The 20,961-nt window shown below is 36.3% G+C and overlaps 2 protein-coding genes across 2 annotated transcripts; both read right to left on the bottom strand.

Moving 5' to 3' along the window:
* Positions 1-7,373: 7,373 nt before the first annotated feature.
* Positions 7,374-9,013, bottom strand: LOC132560690 (uncharacterized). The gene is made up of 2 exons (XM_060225358.1): positions 8,915-9,013; positions 7,374-8,519 (listed from the first exon to the last, which is right to left on the bottom strand). Exons 1-2 carry the CDS (start codon positions 9,011-9,013, stop codon positions 7,374-7,376), a joined length of 1,245 nt encoding a protein of 414 aa, XP_060081341.1.
* Positions 9,014-9,362: 349 nt separating this feature from the next.
* Positions 9,363-11,123, bottom strand: LOC132560687 (uncharacterized). The gene is made up of 2 exons (XM_060225355.1): positions 11,104-11,123; positions 9,363-10,074 (listed from the first exon to the last, which is right to left on the bottom strand). Exons 1-2 carry the CDS (start codon positions 11,121-11,123, stop codon positions 9,363-9,365), a joined length of 732 nt encoding a protein of 243 aa, XP_060081338.1.
* Between the last annotated feature and the right edge of the window lie 9,838 nt (positions 11,124-20,961).

Genomic DNA, 20,961 nt, shown 5'->3' with positions numbered 1-20,961 from the left:
ATATCACCAAAATCTGTTTCAAAGGCCCAATACATTCGTATTGTTTTACAGGAGCAGTACATTGCTCTTCATGAAATCTTGACGGAGGCTTTTCTCCTTGAAGATACTCTTTTACCGAAATCGACATTTGTTGCAAAGTACAATGCTTTCTCTCTGACGGGACAACTTCAAAACCTGACACAGCTGAGGAATGAGTTCAAAGTACCTTTAACTCTGTAGAAGTCATAATGGATACATTCAGAAGAAATATTTGACGCTTTCTTCCGAAAATGTCAATCAAGACAATAATTTTTACATCTTTGTCAACACGATGAGCAACACATGTTGTGTTTATTAAAGTATGACAAGAAAAGAATATGACTAAAAAACGCTGCTTTAAATTTCATTTTTGTGGTTTTTCGGTAATGGAAAATGAATGAAATATGAAAATAAGAATATTATTTTTTTTTCTGGTTCATTTGCAAAAGTATACTGTTGTTTTCACTCGCTTTACACTTGTGAATAATTAATATCATGCTATATGATTAGCATTAAACTGCAAACGATACAATTTCTGTTATGAATCACTGGCATTACAATTGTCTGTTAAACTTGTTTTCAGTTGATTTTGGACCTCAAGCCCGATTACAAGCAGCAACAGGACTTCTTTTCTTCTTCACTTGAAGACAACGAAACAAAAAACAGGACGAAGCGAATATTGGCAGGTGAATGTAATCTTACATGATTTGATCGAGGCAAAAGTTATATGCTATGAAGTAACTGATAATGTTTAATGATACATGTATAAATAAATTCTTCAGTATATTGAATTTTTCGTCATTAATATTACTAGCTTACTTGAGCTAAACACTCAAATATTCGTGATACTGTAAAATTCTATTAAATATCTAATATGAGCGACATCAACCTGATTTCCAGGGAATAGATTAAGGGCTGTCAACAAATCGTTTCCTTCTAGCCGGAACGACTATATCAAAGCTGTTATAACACAGGTAAGACACCAAGCACAATAAAAAGATCGATTATATTGTTTCTTATATATTGTGAGGGATGGAAATCTCTCTGCCAGGTGTTTGCAGATTCATAACATAGCATTGTATATGATGATTACAAATCCCTTAATTCTAGTTTAATAGTTGTACAATATTTCTTGTGTTTCTCATCGTGTACATGTTTTGTTAATAGCATGCACCCATGGAGACTTATTTGGTATGGTCACCATCTGTACATAGACGTTTTTTTTCAGTTTTGGAGGTCTTGTCTGTTGAGGATGTGTTTTAAACTTTGAACAAGTCAATCATTTCTCCTTTTTTTATATACCCATAATAACACTTATCGAAAATTTCTATGGGTAGCTCCACAAGCAAATCGTTTAATTTGTAAGGAAATCAGTTAAATTATATCTCATTACAAATTGAGATGTTTTTAGGTAATTATATTAATCACATATATATATACATATATATATGAATACCTCTTTCAGTCTTACACATGCAGACAAGGATACATCGTTACTCAGTTTCCACTTACGGACAGCAGAGCTGACTTCTTGGCCCTTGTGATGGACAACCAGTGTGACACTATTGTCATACTCGGGGACGAAAAGGACACTGGACAGGTACAATTTAAACGTGATGAACGTAAACCTCAACTACCGTTGTCCTTCGAACAATAATCGCACACTTTCTTGGTTATGAAATACAGACAAATCTAAACCTGTGTTTTTTGCTTACATAGTGTCTGTAAATATTTCTAAAATAATGTTTATAATTGATTTTCAAAGGATACACAATGGATGCCGGAAGATGAAGCCGGCATTGATGTTGGTGATTTCAACGTAAAGCAAATGACCAGACCAACAGAGCGTAATGACGTGGATGTAATTGATGTTTCTATAAGGAGAAAGGTATTGCTTATTGTATCTCTGAGATCATAAGTGAATATGCTACGGTATCCTTGGTCAGCATGGGAGTGTATTTTATATGTTTTTATAAATGTTGCGATGTCAATGTATCGCATTTATCTGGAGAAGAATGAGATTGTATATAATATTACATTAATAAATTTGGTTTGGTATGAAATTCCAGAATGCAAAGGCAGCTCACAGTGTGAGAATATTCCGGTTGAAGGAGTGGACAACGGAAGAACAGGTTCCATCATCAAAACAATCCATACTTCACCTTCTGGAACAGGTGGAAAGCAGACGCCGGTCAAGTGGTAATAAACCTGTTGTTGTTACGTGCAAGTAAGTTATAGATTCTTTCTTACATACAATTTGAATCTCCTTTGGCCGATTGTTATATATAGGTTAACTGCCAGTGATTACATATTATTCAAAGTTTAAATATTGCTTATCTCCAGAAACACATATGCTCGATGGTTACTTGATGATCCTCGGCATGGTTACATTTTGTTTCACATCTTTTTAACTTTATTGTTTTCAATTTGACAGGGACGGGTCAACCCAATGTGGACTATTTTGCCTGATGGCGAACACCCGTGACCAGATCAAAATGGACGAAGAGGTGGATGTATTTCAGGCTGCACGACAACTTCTTATCAGGCGACCAGAGTTTTTGAGCAGTTTTGTAAGTAAAAATTTCGAAAGAAAAGAAAAAAAAATGTTTACATCACGAGGCAGCATTTGTTTACATACCAAAGTTCGTAAACGCTTTTATTGACCGTAAAGACAAAAGAATGTCAAAATATGTCAATGAAAATATAACTTTCTGTTTAGTTGGAACTTGATAAGAACAATTGTAGCGTTCGAGGAGATAATTTAAAAATGTCATTCGTTCACAGGAGCAGTATTACTTCTGCTATGCCCTCCTGAATGATTATCTAGAGGCAACCGACGTGTACATCAACTAAGAAGATTCAGGGAGTGACAGTAAATAAAACCTGGAGACAGAAAATTCGATATGAGCCCATGGAGTCGGCAAAAGTCCTTTTGCTACGACAGTAATTGTACAATAGAATGCGACTATTTTTCATCATCTAGTAGATTATACTTCAACTAGCTCGCGACCGACTATCGCAATGCAACTGTGTATTCATTTGACAAAAGAGTATACTTTTACTATCGACTTGTAAATAATGGTTCAACTACCTATCGACTACTGCAATTCACATGTATCAATATTTCTCAAAATGAGCAAGACCGCACGATGTGCTACTTATATATACATGTACTGGTAAGTATTTATAAAAGGTTCTACTTAGCGACTACAAGTGGTATGGTAGTCTAGGTAAATGCTTTGGGCTAGTGAATGGAGGAACACGTGTTCTCCTCCTAACATGGGCGCCGTGTTACCTACTGGGACAAGATACTTTACTTGTTTCTTTGTCGACTTAGTTGTAAAAGAGTACGTATTTAGGGAGAGCTGAAAATGTGCACACGATGTTAACGCCTTATAACAGCTCCGTTTGATGAGGTTATAACCGAAGTAGTAAGAGACTTCATAACTATTGATACTTATTAGTGAACCGTTTTGAAACCGCAATGTTTCTTTGATAAAGCTGTATATAAGAACTACTATATATTCTCATATTACTATATCATAATTATTATTGTGTGCATGATATTGAACTATGTTACAAACGTTATTATCTGTTTTGGTTTGTTTGTGTTGATTTACAAACACATACACTCTTTAAATTGCATTTGTTGATTAAATGATATTTAGATAAATGTTTTCAATGTTTCAATATTCGTAATTTGCTATGCCTTAAATGCGAATGTTGACGATATTTTACCTAGACAGCACTTGTCAAAGCAAGTTTGTTTTGTATTTGTTTTTGTTATTATCTTTTTTTTCTGTATTAGACAATTAAGGTAGCAGTGCTATCGTTAGATTGCATCTGAAAAATAACTTTTTAATTATACACACAAGAAACTATTGTACTGAACTGAAGTTAAAATAAGTTTATCGATGCACAATTAAATAGGACTTCGGTCGCTATGCCATTGGTTAATGTATTGTCAAATAAAACGTTCGTCAGTGAAAAATACATGGTGGAAAAGTCTTTGGAATCTTATATAACAAAACATTTTGAGATCTTTCATACGCTTAGAAATTCAAGAATATTGCTTTAGCCTGTATTCCTATTGCTTGAGAATTCTCTTGGTTAAATGTTTCCCCATTACCCTAATTAGGACAATTATCTCTATATGTTGATATGCCATTTGAATATACAGATTTGTTCTGTTTTGCTTTAATCTTCTTTACATATGTTGCCATATATGAGTATGAAAACAATAACTTAAAAATCAGGCTTCTATTTTTGTATCAATTTGTACTACAAGGTACTTTATTCAAAGTTACAATCTGGTACTGCATTTATACAAAGATTAATAATAAGTAATTGATCAGATTGAGAATTTGGATAAATATTTTGTACAATTTGCTTTGGGTTGATCGAATACTTCAAATCATCCGGAATTTAGTTTGCTATTGAAAGTAATTAGCACCAAAGGAACAACTCTTTTCATTATTTCATTATGCAGGAACTACATGAATGGTAGATACTGGTTAATGCGTGTCATATTTTTAAACGTTTATACTGAACAAATCCATGACATACATTTTGATATATGAATATACACATTTTAATTATTTGTATTTTGATCTATATTTTCATATATAATTGAATGTTAAGGATGAAATAATGCCTGATTGATAAATTACACGAACTGATTTCCAAAGATTATTAGAGTAGGTGCATCGTGTTGAGTCTTGTGTTGCTAAAGGGAGATAAGTAGTAAATCGAGGAAAAATCTTTGTCACGTGATCATGGGACTGTTAGAGTGAAATAATGAAAATTATGCGGTAAATGTCGATTGGACAAAAGCATTATGATACATTAAATCTATCAACAAACAATGCACAAAAAGCTAAAACCCGATAAGAAATATTTTAGAAATATGATCCGGAATTGTTAATTGTGAAATCAATGCCGGAATGAGCACGAAATACACGACATATGATGCAGCTACTCAAAGAACTCATTTGACAAGAAATTTACAGCGTTTCCTTAATGTATTATAAACCTTGGTACATATTTGACTGTTACTTATGTATGCACTGGGTTGAAATAACTGTGTTATATAATGTCGGTCAAAATGGATATGTTAAGGATACATAGAAAGAATGGCACCATTCAATACAAATTAGAATTAGATGTAGTAAAGCCAAATAACAATAATGATTAGAATCTTCCTAGGATTCGTCAGTGGTACTGACGGCCTAAAGTTATAAATCTTGAGAGTAAAATGCGAGGTTAGTATCAGCTTATATATAACAGTGTCTGTCATACATTAGGTTAGTATAAGTTTGTATATACCGGTGTCTGTCGTACCCGAGGTTAATGTCAGTTTGTATATACCGGTGTCTGTCATACCCGAGGTTAGTATCAGCTTGTATATAACAGTGTCTGTCATATCTGAGGTTAGTAACAGTTTAAATATACCGGTGTCTGCCATACCCGAGGTTAGTATCAGTTTGTATATACCGGTGTCTGTCATACCCGAGGTTAGTATCAGTTTGTATATACCGGTGTCTGTCATACTCGAGGTTAGTATCAGTTTGTGTATAACAGTGTCTGTCATTACCGAGGTTAGTATCAGTTTAAATATACCGGTGTCTGCCATACCCGAGGTTAGTATCAGTTTGTATATACCGGTGTCTGTCATACCCGAGGTTAGTATCAGTTTGTATATAACAGTGTCTGTCATACCCGAGGTTAGTATCAGTTTTTATATACCGGTGTCTGTCATACCCGAGGTTAGTATCAGTTTGTGTATAACAGTGTCTGTCATTACCGAGGTTAGTATTAGTTTGTGTATAACAGTGTCTGTCATTACCGAGGTTAGTATTAGTTTGTATATACCGGTGTCTGCCATTCCCGAGGTTAATGTCAGTTTCTATATAACAGTGTCTGTCATACCCGAGGTTAGTATCAGTTTGTATATAACGGTGTCTGTCATACCCGAGGTTAGTATCAGTTTGTATATACCGGTGTTTGACATACCCGAGGTTAGTATCAGTTTGTATATACCGGTGTCTGACCCGTGTCAGTTATGTCAGTGTTCAAATGTATGCTATACTTACAGTAAGTCCTAGTTGTATACCGATGGCTGTTAACCGGTAGTTAGTGTCAATTTTAAAAATCTTATAAGCAAGTAAGTCCTGTCTGATTAATATTATCAGGGTATTTTATACTTTATAATATCTCACGGATAGTGGATGTTTCACAGTGACCTTGTCTCTTATGTAAATTCACCTAGAAATGCTGCACTAGCAATCTTATTTTTATTTTAGTTGTTGACTTGTTCTCACGATATCACTGTTGTCTAGCTATCCAGTCCCTATGTGTTGTTGTATAAATATTAACATGATAACATCAGGCAATAAAAAATGATGGAGTTTACCTCTTTATTAAACACGATTTCCAATTTCTGAATTGATGCAACATGAATAATGAATCGAAAAGTTGACAAATTACGTTCCGAATTATCATGTAATAACTCAAAACTGTGTTCATTGCTTTGATATATATATATACTCAACGAAAAAAGAAAAGTTAACATGTTTCCTTGGCGAATACCTGTAAATGAGTGAAAACAAAATAACGTTTGTGCAATATTAGAAAATGGTAATGTTTTACATTACAAAATCCAAGGGGGTTACCAAAATCATTCAAGCGTGAAAGTCTGTATTAGCGAAAGAGCTGCACGAGGTTTTCTGCGATTAACTTGTATCTTCGCTTGAATTTCATGAACATTTAAACTGACAACTGTTCCTTAGATCCTTAGGACTTAGAAATCACCGAATCTTGTTATCTATCAACTTTATCATTATGCCCCGGCTGTCACAAGTACAGAGAGAAAGGGCTGTATGACACACTATTGAGTAAGTATTATCCGGCGTGGAGATATCATTAATTATCTCTCACACTTGAAATGAATTGAAGGCATATGTATATTTTAAATATGAATCAGAATGTTAAAGTTTGTTTAGAATATCATATCACTAAAACTTGAGTGTTGTCTATGGTTTTGCACCGATATGATTCACAATTTGTTGATTGGGTCATCATGTACAGTCAGAGCAATATGAGTCGACAGAACGTGTTTCACATGTTAAATGTCTACAACCGTCAGTTACATTATTGTCAAATGTTCATCTTTATCTCCATGTCCTCATGTTTATTCTCTTTGCATTCTAGAAAGAGGATTATCATATTTAACAAACAAAGTAACACTTCGATGTCTCCTCTTAAAAATGTCTGACCTTTAGCCGAGTTGCAATAAATTTCCTATCTCAATCATCACACAGATTCATCCATTTTCTTACTTCAATCATCACACAGATTTATCTTTGTAACAATAAATTCACTATCTCAATCAGAGACAGAGAAGGAACGGGGTTGGATGTGGAGATGTGTTGGGGCTGGAGGTGTAGGTGGGGCGGGAGTAGAGCTGTAGATGGGATAGGGTTGGAGGTGTAGATTGGGTGGGGTTGGAGGTGTAGATGGGGTGGGGATGGAGGTGTAGGTGGGATGGAGTGGAGGTGTAAATGGGGTGGAGATGGGATAGGGCTGGAGGTGGAGATGGGGTTGAGGTGTAGATGGGGTGGAGATGGGATAGGGCTGGAGGTGGAGATTGTGTGGTTGTGGAGATGGGGTTGAGGTGTGGATGGGGTTAGGGGTTGGAGTAGTAGATTGAGTGGAGCTCGAAATGGGGTGGATGAGGTAGAAGGAAGTGGAGATAAGGTGGAGTTAGGTGTGAAGGTGAAGACGGGGTTGGAAGTACAGATGGAATGGAGGTGGAAGTGTAGATAGGGTTGGTTTGGAGGTGTAGAGTCGATGGGTTTGGAGGTGTGGATGGGTTGGAGGTTGAAATGGAATGGGGGTGGAGTTGGAGATGGGGTTGGGTGGAGGTGTTGATAGGGTAGAGGTGGAGTTAGTTGTGAAGGTGAAGACGGGGTAAATGGTTGGAGGCGTAGATGAAATGGGGGTGGAGGTGGAGATGGGATGCGGTGGGAATGGAGATAGAGATGGAATAGGGGTGGAGGTAGAGATAGGGTGGGGTGGAAGGTGGAAATGGGTTGGGGCTGGAGGAAAAGATGGAGTTCATTTAGAGGTGTAGATGGGGTGGGCTGGAGGTATAGATGGTGTGGTTGTGGAGATGAGGTTGAGGTGTAGATAGTGTTAGGGGTTGGAGTAGAAGATTGAGTGGGGATGTAGATGTAGATGGGTTTGTTTGGAGGTGTTGATGGGGTGGGCGTTGGAGGTGGAGGAGGCAAGGGGTTGGAGGTGTAGATGGGTAGAGGGTTGAGATGGAATGGGGTGGATTTGGAGATGGGATGCGGTGGGAATTCAGATAGAGATGGAATGGCGGTGGAGGTAGAGATAGGGCGGGGTGGATTTGGGGATGGGGTGGGGTTGGAGGTGGAAATGAGTTGGGGCTGGAGATGGAGATGGAGTTGAGGTGTAGATGGGGTGGAGATGGGATAGGGCTGAAGGTGGAGATTGTGTGGTTGTGGAGATGGGGTTGAGGTGTGGATGGAGTTAGGGGTTGGAGTAGTAGATTGAGTGGAGCTCGAGATGGGGTGAATAAGGTAGAAGGAAGTGGAGATAAGGTGGAGTTAGGTGTGAAGGTGAAGACGGGGTTAGGGGTTGGAAGTACAGATGGAATGGAGGTGGAAGTGTAGATAGGGTTGGTTTGGAGGTGTAGAGTCGATGGGTTTGGAGATGTGTATGGGTTGGAGGTTGAAATGGAATGGGGGTGGAGTTGGAGATGGGGTTGGGTGGAGGTGTTGATAGGGTAGAGGTGGAGTTAGTTGTGAAGGTGAAGACGGGGTAAATGGTTGGAGGTGTAGATGAAATGGGGATGGAGGTGGAGATGGGATGCGGTGGGAATGGAGATAGAGATGGAATAGGGGTGGAAGTAGAGATAGGGTGGGGTGGAAGGTGGAAATGGGTTGGGGCTGGGGGAAAAGATGGAGTTCATTTAGAGGTGTAGATGGGGTGGGCTGGAGGTGTAGATGGTGTGGTTGTGGAGATGAGGTTGAGGTGTAGATAGTGTTAGGGGTTGGAGTAGAAGATTGAGTGGGGATGTAGATGTAGATGGGTTTGTTTGGAGGTGTTGATGGGGTGGGCGTTGGAGGTGGAGGAGACAAGGGGTTGGAGGTGTAGATGGGCAGGAGGTTGAGATGGAATGGGGGTGGATTTGGAGATGGGATGTGGTGGGAATTTAGATAGAGATGGAATGGCGGTGGAGGTAGAGAAAGGGTGGGGTGGATTTGGGGATGGGGTGGGGTTGGAGGTGGAAATGGGTTGGGGCTGGAGATGGAGTTGAGTTAGAGTTGTAGGTGAGATGGGGATGGAGGTGTAGGTGGGATGGGGTTGGAGGTGAAGATGGGGTGGGGATGGAGTTGTAGGTGGGGTGGGGGTGTAGATGGTGTGGTTGTGGAGATGGGGTTGAGGTGTAGATGGGGTTTGTTTGGATTTGTTGATGGGGTTGGCGTTGGAGGTGGAGATGGCATGGGGTTGGATGTGTAGATAGAATGGGATGGAGGGGGAGATAGAGTGGAATAAGTTGTGAAGGTTAAGACGAGGTTAGGTGTTGGAGGTGTAGATAGAATGGGTTTTGAGGTGTAGATAGGTTGAGGTGATGGTGGAGACGGGAAGGGATTGGAGGTGTAGATGGGTTGGAAGTGGAGATTGAATGGGGTGGAGGTGGAGATGGATTTGAGTGGAGGTGGGGATGGGATGGGGATGAAGGTGTATATAGGGTGGGGTTGGAGATTAAAGTGGGGTGGAAATAGAGGTGTAGATGGGGTGGGGTTGGAGTGGTAGGTGGGGTTGGGGTAGAGGTGTAGGTAGAGTAGGGTTGGAGGTGTAGGTAGATTAGGATTGGAGGTGTAGGTGTGGTGGGGTGGGGGTGTTGATTGGGTGGGGATGGAGTTGTAGGTGGGGTGGGGGTGGAGGTGTAGATTGGGTAGTGGTGGATGACTCCTTGTGCTTTTAACAAAGAATGACAACCTGACTCCAGATTGCTCAAAAGGTTGGCTAGAATCAGCATGTGGTTAGTGAACAAAAATAAATAGCTGCCACTGAAAAACAACTTGTAAAGCAGAATGGTCACTGAAAAAAACATCAATATCACTTGCCTTATACAACTCTGCAGCTGTAAAATGATAAAGAATGAGATTTCTTTAATTCTTATATAAAAATTGTAACTAACCAGTGATTTACTCTAAGCTAGAGAACGCTCTCCTGTGTTGTTTTTTTAGTTTCCTTTTATATTGAGTACTTTTGGGTATTAACTGTACAATCGTTTAAATACACATGATCTACTTCTGTCAACGAAATATTCAGTCTCCTGACAGTTCCCATCATTAAAATTAAGCTCCAGTTTATACTGTTTACATCTCCAATTTATATTGTTTACATCTCCAACATTTATCGTGTAATATCACCAGTTTATACTGCCTAAATTTAGCATGTAGCATCACTGACGAGTCCAAGAAGTACAAATCAGCTTTATGATGTAGCATCACTGACGAGCTCAAGTACAAACCAACTGTATGATGCAGTTTAATTCATTGTTTGGCACTAAGGTTTCCGTTTATCAATTGCATTAAAAGGCACTGTTATTTTCTGTGTCTTTTAACGATCTTTAGCATATATCTTAATATGGCAATATTGGTCCCGACTTTCAAATAGTAGTTCTTTTGATGTTGCGAAATATCTTCCAATAACATGCGTTTATTGTTTTCTAGAATACACCTAATCCTTTACACACATACGTAAAGACAATCGCTGGAGGCCGCAAACATAACTGTCTTTCTAGGTGCTACCTGAAGTAAAAACTGTGTTATGTCAGTCGTTTGACTTAAATATATGAATACATTCATCTACATCATTTTTCCTAGCCAGTAATGATAACTTAAATAATTCAAGCAAGCGAGGTTTCTTTGTTTGTTTGTTTGTTTAATTTTAGCGTTTGTATATATATGCTGAGAGGGTACAATACTGATTTATTTGTCTATACACATAGCTCGTGTGTGTACATCTAACTGTGTTACACGTACTTACACAATGAGCTGTCCAGTCATTCATTTTACTTCCTAGTATGAATCTAAAAATTCCTTGTATTCTGAGTCGCAGTGTTCCCTGACCGTCATGTTTTAAAATGACATTCTTTTGATAGCTGTTCCATACAGAGTACTACCATTTTGAATGGCTCGACGTTCACACTGTCTCCTTACTCTGCTATGTATCCTCCGGAATGTCGACACGTCAGGTAAAGTTTGACCTTTTCATTCACTATTTCTTGACATGTTTTACTGTGTTTAAATGATTGACGGGCATCTCATTATCTAAATGAATTCATTCTAGAAATCAACCTGTAATTTATTTGTTGTTTACATACAGAAGTTAGTTCTATTAATACATTTTACTGACGTCTTAAATAAATATCTAGACATGTGAATCCTATGATTATATGTGGATAACAATCAACGAAACGTACCGTTAAGTGCAGACTAATCTTTACACCCTAGTCACTTCTAGTGCAAGAGGAAAAGAATTCTAGTTCACAAGAATGGTCACGGTAAAGTGAACCCAACTGCCCCATCCCAATTTCCCCTCCCCAGACTTATTTTTCATTATTTACTTGTTTACCTGATTGAATCATGGTGATTAGTAAACAACTGGTGAAAAAAAATAACATGGAAGAAAATAGTGTAATGCACCGTAATGATGAAATGAACCGCGGTCCACTTTACCATGGGCTTCACTTTCTCATTCTACACCGGACCATATCATTGTGTGTTAGCCCTCCTGTGGATTCTAGGCGAAAGACATCCAATTACAGTCATCATGGGGTGTCACCTCACACACATAGATAATTTTCAGATGTCTTTCAACACCTGGCCAGTTTCTTTCATTCATTAATGTATCATTGGCTAATTACTTTACCTGGATCCATCTCTAATGACGAAACATATCGTTTCACTATATAAGGTTTGATGTACATAATGTAATTTAGATACAGAAGTTTGATTCCGACTGTCATTAATGCATCATTTCAACCTATTGAGGTGTATCTACTTTAGTGACTTGAAAAGGCTAATACCGATTTTACCTGTAGCACATCCCTCCTCCAAATGTAGAGATCTATATCAGTTAACGTATCTAGCTGTAACATCATATATCAAATTAATTATATTCACAATGCATTGAAATAAAAGACTTCTATCTAAAATTGGTACTATAATTAAGTACATGTTTCTATTTCTAAACATAAAAAGTTGACCATAACACAATTACATATTATAAGAAGTTTTTATTTACTTAAATTTTAAATCAAATCATTTAAGAATAAAATTCGCTTTTCCAGTAGATAATGCTTTCAATTTATCAATTTCCTGACAATGTAAACTCTGTAAATTATATCATCTCTCCTCAAAACAGGGTGGCTTTCATTCATCACTAATGATTTATTCCTATTAAGTCTGTGTTTAATGTATTAATCGTCATTTCAATTTCATTTAAAATTTTGAAATGAATAAGAATTTACATTTTAGTTATAACAAGATCATTGACACAACTGTAGGAAGTCGGATAGGTATACGGTTAAGGACTAGACACCACATAGGTAAAAATCACGGATAACCATAGGCACTGTACATTACCTACAATGAAGGAGATAGCTCCATCACCTGAACCAGGTCTAGTGCACAAATAGTTTACTAGTAGTCTCAACCTCGTCTAAACCTAGTCTTTATCATGTGCACTACAAGTGCACTTGGTTTAATGATTAGTCTAAACTTAACTGTATGTTTAAGTTGACATTCATATCGGCAACATTAGATTTTACAAAAACAATATGATAAGTCTGTTAAGTAACAACGACGACGACGACAACGACGACGACGACGACAACACCAACATGCACACATGATTTTCACCCTATATTTACAAAACGGGCAAATGGTTATCGAAGGAAGGAGTAAGACGAATATAATCATATTTAAAGGAACTGAACGATTAGATATTAATTTCATAATGATAAAATGCATTATAATATCTAAATGTTCGTTAAAAATGGTGTACTTTCTGTTAATTATGATATCTTAATGTTTGCATAACCATGAAACTGGACGTATTTGTTGCTCGTTAGTTTGCCTGTTGGTTCCGTTGTTTTGAGAACATGACCTTACTTACTTGGATTGACCAAGGTTTACATAGCAGGTGTCGTCGATTTAAGCAGAAGACGCTTACTCTTCCGGAACACCTGGCTTTTCACCATTTGGTGAAAAGACCTATTGTTTTTGTTATGTTTCTTCTTCTTCTTCTTCTTCTTCTTCTTATTTTTCTTCCGAACTTTGTGGGTTCGTAATCTTTTAAACGGTAAAGACCACACCTAATATGTATTGACTAAGTTATAGGTACATACTGGAAGGTGACGATGCAGATCTTTTAAGTAGGTCAAAAATCCAATATGGCCGCTATGACGTCATAAGTTAAAAACTTTAAAACGGCCGTAACTCGAAAACCGTTGAGTGTACAGAGTTCGTCCATTATGTTATTTGTAGACAATTTCCTTATCTAACTTTTTCCCATGCCATTATAATACAAAATGTGTCTTATAAAAAAACTCGCTGTGGGGTCAATATTTGAAAATTTGAAAACAAAAATTTTTTTTTTCAATTTTTAATTTTTCTTGAAAATTTCTTTAACACATCGATGCAGAATGTCCTTCCGATGAATTTAGTGATTTTAGTTTTTCTGTAACGTTTACCACTTCCGTTGTAGGCCATTTTGAAAGTTTCCTCTGATCTTTTAAAAATGCCGACAATTTGGAAAAACTCGATCTAGATCAATATTGATGGGCTATATTTTATCAAATTGTTACTGAGAAGATTTCCCCAGATGTCTTCTACCATTTAGTGACATATTCAAATTCATCGGAAAAACAAAATGGCCGCCATGACGTCATATCCGATTTTACCTAAAATGCCGTAACTCAAGAACTAAGAAAACACTTTTCACAAGAAAAAAATCTGGGATCAAAGGTCAACTTCCGGTCTTCGGTAGGGGTCAAAGTTCAAAAGTGTTATTTTAAGTTACAAACTTTGACAAACTTCTTCTCAAGTTCTGCAAAGCCTTGAGTCTTAATGAGTTTATGTGTAAGATGTCAATTATCTATCAAGTTGTTAATATAAATGACCTTGACCCACTTTCAAGGTCACATGGGTCAATAATGTAAAAATCGTTAAATGGTAATTTCTTCATTGTTAAGCTGCCCAAAGTCTTCAACTTTGGACATAAATCTGTGGACATTTCCTGTCGAGTGATATAAGAGAAACGTACCTTGAAATTCAACTTCCGGTTTGCAGTAGGTGGTCAAAGTTGAAAATTGCTATTAAGGTTACCAATCTGTGAAAAACTTCTTCTCAAGTTCTGAAAGGCCTAGAGGCTCTATATTTCACACATATGAAGCATATGTAACTGTCAACGATGTCAATTAACTAAAAATCGTTAAACGACAGTTTCTCACATTCTAGAAGGCACACAAAGATGAAAATTGATTATAAACCTTCTGTGGACACTTCCTATTGATTGTCATAAGAAAAACTTCCCTAAAAGTTCAACTTCCGGTTTTCGGTAGGACACAAATTCGGAAAGAGCTATTTACGGTACCAATCTTTGAAAAACTTCTTCTAAAGTTCTGGAAGGCCTAGAGGCTTGATATTTCATATACAAGAAGGATATGTAACTGAAAACAAAGTTTGATAATATAAATGACCTTGACCCACTTTCAAGGTCACAGATGCCAATTTACTAAAAATCGTTAAATGAAAGTTTCTCAGGCATACAATGATGAAAATTGATTAGAAACCTTCTGTGCAGACTTCCTAGTGATTGTCATAAGGAAAACTTCCCTCAAAATGTTAACTTCCGGTTTCATAAAGGGGTCAAAGTTCAAATATACAATATAGGGTACCAGTGTTCAACAATTTTCTTGTCAAGTTTCACAAGGTCTAGAGAACTAATATTGGGAATATATTGATCATCAGATGTTACATTATAAGGCTTGCAAATATGAATAACCTTGACCGACATTCAAGGTCACAGGGGTCAAATATGTTTGAACCTTTAAAAAGTGTATTTCTTCGTTATTATGTAGTTATATCTCCTTAACGTTTCAAGATTCAAAGTTCATCTTTGGATATGGTGTATGGACTAACAATTATGGAACCTTTCTCATATATCGTTATCAGGATAAATGTCAACTTCCGGTCAACTTGTCGCCAAAGAAGTGAAAAGCCCGCCAAATTGTTAACAACAATTTCTAGTTCATCTTGCATTTTTTTTCAGGAATCCCGTGTAAATCCTTCTTTTGTTCATATTTTACATCTAGTGTTTGAATCATAATTATATTGCCATGTTAGTATTTTCCTAATGTTTTTATTAACAACGTCAAAAATTCAATATAAAAAGGAGCGACCAAACACTTATTCATATCATTATCATTCGGAGAGTGTAACAATGTTTTTGCGCATGCATTTTTAGATTAAGATTAATTCGAATTTATTTATTTCGCATTGTCACTCGTGTAGTATGAAACAAGATGTCATCTTACCAAAGTAAGAATTGAAACATGGCTGGCAAATTAAGTTCTGGCTAATTACCTAATTATACATTGTAAGAAATCATATCAAAATGGCTGGTTAAAATGAGGCTCCGAAAGGTCACGTGATAAACTCGGCTATCTCCGATCAAAACAGCGATGGATGGTAGACACAACAGCGAGTGTCGACTAGCGTTAGTTTGTAGGTGATGATCTTTATCATTTTCTCTCAGAGAGTGTTATAATTTTTGAAGAGTCTAATTTTAAGTACTACAATGCTTACCTGAAATCAAACGCCCGGGAAAAAATAACGCAATCTAGTTATTTAGTCCCTTTAAATGAAGAAATGGAGATTAGGTCTTAAAAATAATGACAGTTTAAATGAAAACAAATTGATACTTTAATAAAATGTTATTTTGTAATACAGTTGTATATAAAGCTATTTCCTGATAATTGAACTTGTGACAGAGAAGTTAACACTCCATAAAATGTTTCAAGATAGTGTAGGTATGATGTCATTAGCTCCTTATCGACACTCTTCATGTAACCTAAAATGATTTCCTGGTAAAGGTCATATTCATGTAAACAAATAAGAGGCCCACAGGGCCTTTATCGCTAACCTGGTATTCAATGTTCATAAAAAAAAAATTACACGTACACCATTAGCCTAATAATCGGACACATCTCATCAATTTTAACCTATATCCACAATAAACAGTTTCTTATACTCAACACTAAATAGTGACAATTATAACTTCTCTTATAGGTAAATGTAACTTTTTTTTCTCGAAATGTGTTGGACTTTGACATAAAACACTTTGTCACCAAATATCCTGCTTTTCCAGAAGAAGTCTTTTACAGGCTTTGAAATTTGACCCCTGTGACCAAATAGCATACTTTCTGGGCTTTTTGGTTAGTCATAAGAAGTTGATTAAAGGTTTTAACAAGTTAAACTTCTGTGACCTTGTAAAAAGGGTCATTGTCATTCCTTTTTTGCAAAATTTGTCGGACTTCATTCTAGAAACGTATCAGCCAAATACCATATTTCTGCGCCTTTTTGTTTGTCAGAAGAAGTTATTTTAAAGCGTTAACAAATCTGACCCCTGTGACTTTGAATAAAGGTCATGGTAATTTCTTTTCGCAGATTTTGTCGGGCTTCATCCTAGGAACCTATCAGTTAGATGCCATGTCTCTGCAGCTTTTGATTAGTCAGAAGTTTATCAATTTTCTTTTTTAGCAAAGTTGACCTCTATAAATAAATATAAACTTTATATTACAACAATTGCGAAAGTTATTTCAACTCAAACTGATCACGCCTGTTAATTTTGAATAGTTGTCGGGCTTCATCTTTTAACGGAAAAGGTGACGTTAGACGGACGGCGGAACAACGAACTCTGCACCACGGCACAAGCTCACTTGGCCCGTCGGGCCAGGTGAGATAAAAAGGGAAGATCACTGATAATTGTAATCTTTTAGGGAAGAGCACTGATAATTGTAATCTTTTAGGGAAGAGCACTGATAATTGTAATCTTTTATCAGATATGTGCCACAATTATACGGTAATTCATATTTGGCTGAGAGGATGCTGATTTTGGGCGTATACATACTCTACGATAATATTGGTCACATGGACTTCAATCTTCATACTGTACCATTTAAATGATTCGTATATGAAATCAATAATTGAACAATTTATATAAATTCCACCTGACGTAATTATTAAAATATGCCACCGCTAATATGTAGCATGGATTTTATTTTTCCCGAGAGGTGTCCAGAAATGACAGGCTTGACTACGGGAACTAGACACGACTTCCAAACTCACGTTCCATATAATATATGTTACAAGTCACTTTCGGTTTGAGTGCTCTTTCATGGTCATTAGTCCTGTGGTTACACGAGACACTAGCTTATATAGGGTCATCCATTTGAAACATATAAAAAACGTAAATAATCAGTTAAATTAAGAACAAGTGTGCATAAATAATCAGTTTGAATATTTTGCTATAAGCCATACTTTTTAATACGAATTACAGCTATTTTCCCTCACACTTCACAAAATATAAGCCATACATATGTCCGTTTCTAAAACAACTAATATTCACATGTCATTGCATTAACCCGGAGTATTTGCGTATATGTTCTTTAAAAAAATAGATTTGTGACTGCTCACAATTTGATTACATTTAGCCAATCTGGATTAATATTGAAACATTTATGCCCGACTGCTCTTAATAATACTACAAGCACGTGGTATGATGCAGTAGACAAAGGTTTGTTCACTGGTGTCCTATTTTCGGATTTAGATAAAAAAATATCTAGATATTTATCTAATTATTTGTTTGTTGCGTCGTTGATGTCGTCATGATATGATATCCTCGTTGATTTCATGAATTTCAGAAGAGTTCCACCTTAAATCTTATTTCTTAATCATATTTAACTCTTCATACACGTTCGAATAACCGTCTCATGCATGGTGGCCGTCTCTGAATTACACGTATCCATTATCTGTGGTAAACTTGATATACATCACTGAAAAATACAAACAACATATATTATGTGATTGCTACATTAGATTGGTAAAGGATAAGATGTGTGTCGCTTATAACATTGTTACCTCTTCTTCATTGTAGTGATTATTTCACAAAACAAACCAACAGCACAAAGCAGTGACTATAGACCAGCCGGGACAGTCATACACCCGTCGAAGAATGCTGTGGACGGTAAAACCATACAAACCTTGGGAAAGGATTCATGTGCCCATCAAGCAGTAAACCAGACAGAAGTGTGGTGGAGAGTCGACCTGCAAAGTGATTTCGTCATAGAAAAGGTCGAGATATACTATAGAGAAGAGTTTAATTGGGGTAGGTCCGTTTGTCAACGTGTGTCAATATTTGTATAGCATTAACCTGTTAATATTTACATTTGTATAGACAAAAATTTAATTTGTCAGACAGTCACTACCATTGCTCGTTTATCAAGTATGAAGTCATGCTTGTAATCATGAGAACGGCGACATTTCCTCTGGTATGAAAGATATGAAAACTTTGCAAACTGAATGGTGCGCTTCTCAACACATTAAAAAGAAGAATTTTGTTGTTGAAATGTTACAAAATGTCGACAAAATCTGTCAAGTGAATACCCATTTCCTCCCAGAACTTTTCCTCAACTTATCGTCATTCTAAATGACTTTACTACTTAAACATGTTTTTCAAAATATATATCAAAACAAAAATTAACCTTAAAGAAATTCAGATAAGTGGATAGCATCATTCAATAATGAAGAAGGAATAGTTTAAGTATAGCTGATAAGATACAAACTTATCATTCAGCTGTTTTATGGCTTTAGGACTTCTCACAGAGAATGAGGATCAAACATTTCGAAAACGAGAAGAGCAGATCTGGAAAAAGATAATATCTTTTAAAAGAAAAATTATAATCATAACCCACCTTCGAATTACTGCTAACACAAATCAGTTTTCGTTAGATAAAATATAGAGATTGTAAATTTTCTCCAGGCTTTGTTGTATATACCAGACATATCAAAGTTCACTGGATTTCCACATTTTCGTAACAGAGAATTGATCTAAATCATACACTTCAGCTTTGTCTTTGACAGTGACTATTGCCAAAACCACGACATTTCTAAGATATGGATATCTTGATTTATATAAAAATTATCTTATATTCAATATACCTCGAAAAGTGGTGCAACTGTTTCTGGTTGATTGTGTTTTATATAATTTCTGGAACAACTTTAAATGTTTTCATTTCTTAGCGATTGTGATTCTAGTGATGATTGTTAACATTGCAGCTGGATGGAAGAACCGGTTTGCTGGTTATGAGATATATCTGTCAAATACCACCGAAAGACGTCGTCAGGACCGATGCTTCATTGATAATTCAACTAGTGAATCGCAAATACAAAGCCATGTCACGCACAGTGAATGTAATGGTACAGCACAGTACGTGTGGATATACAACAACAGAGAGCCACCTTTGAGACAAACCTGGTACGATATTTCAGCACTTCTTGAACTCTGTGAAGTACAAGTTTATGGTAAGTAACTCGGTAACATTAAACTATTTGATGTGTTGCTTATAGATATTAATATACCAAGGGAGGTAGTTTTAAATTCATGTCCAGTCCAGTTTCAGAATCATGATATCAAATCTGCCCGACGAAAAATATCTTTTGAGGTAAAACTATCGGTAGTTGTTCACAACTTCACCACACTGACATCAAAAATACTACTTTTAGATCAATATGATTCAACCAGTCAGTCAGCTTTATGGATAGAAATAACTGAAATTTTGTTATAGTGGTAAATAAAACTGGTCAAATGAATGGTTTTGAATTTCCCCTGAAGAAGTGAAAATATCGTCAACTGTCAAAGTAAAGATTAACTGGAAAATAAAAACAACAAAACAAAACAACACCAGATTTCTGTTTCGGATGAAAATCATTATTTTTTGACACGGAGAACTCTCCACCATATACCATATATACATAATTAGGATCTGTCTTGTGTGACAAAGACTCTAAAATTTCATGTTTTTGTCCACATTCGCATCGACTTAAACAAACTCCCAGGCGTCACTGTGATTAATTTTTTATGTGTGGAGAAAGGGGACATCGCTGGTATTGGCTGAATACTTTTTTACTAATGAATTGTGACGTCATAAGACAAATTTCTGTGTTGTATTATTGACCTTTAAATGAATACAAAAAATATATACATAATAATCCTAATTCTTATGTAAATGACCGCAGTGACTGAATAACAACTGTTCTAAATACATCGTGACCTAATTAGATGATCTGACCATACGTGAGCAATGCACGAGGTTTATACGCTGTTAAACTCAAATCTACGTTGTCTGCTCGAAGATTGTCGGCTAAATTGCCGAGATCGTATTGAAAAGTTTCACCATTGACATATTTATAATATTTATAAAGTTTATAATCCAAATTCATAATAAATATGTAAATATCTAACATCCTCACCAATATTTGGCTTTACTGTATCTCTGGACTGAAAAATGATCATATTCATGAAACAAATATAGCGCCTTATTCATTTTTACAGGGTGTGAAGTGGGGAAATACGGAAACGGAAACTGTGACAAAGACTGTTCTTCTAATTGTCCTGGAGGTCTCTGTCATCCGACTTCTGGATATTGTCTCTGTACGTAGTCACTTATAAGTGTTTTACATATACTCAAGATTTACGTTAATTTACGTTAATCAAAATAAATGCTAATATATGTTAATATAAGGTAACTTAAATTATGAGACAAAATGGCTGTAATAT

The sequence above is a fragment of the Ylistrum balloti genome, unplaced genomic scaffold, assembly GCF_031769215.1.
Source record: "Ylistrum balloti isolate Yb309-2 unplaced genomic scaffold, AGI_CSIRO_Ybal_v1 Utg371102, whole genome shotgun sequence".
Classification (NCBI taxonomy): Eukaryota; Metazoa; Mollusca; class Bivalvia; order Pectinida; family Pectinidae; genus Ylistrum; species Ylistrum balloti.
Note: the sequence above shows the minus strand (reverse complement) of the source record. Positions and strands in the feature narration are given on the sequence as shown.

What these genes read in the sequence shown, in the direction of transcription:
- LOC132560690 (XM_060225358.1), bottom strand. Translation starts at nt 9,013, where the DNA reads ATGAACTCCATCTTTTCCCCCAGCCCCAACCCATTTCCACCTTCCACC. An exon ending in TCTCTATCTCCATTCCCACC is followed by an intron (nt 8,520 to 8,914) that starts GCATCCCATCTC and finishes CTCCACCTTCAG; the next exon opens with CCCTATCCCATCTCCACCCC.
- LOC132560687 (XM_060225355.1), bottom strand. Translation starts at nt 11,123, where the DNA reads ATGACTGGACAGCTCATTGT. An exon ending in ATGACTGGACAGCTCATTGT is followed by an intron (nt 10,075 to 11,103) that starts GTAAGTACGTGT and finishes TGCTGATTCTAG; the next exon opens with CCAACCTTTTGAGCAATCTG.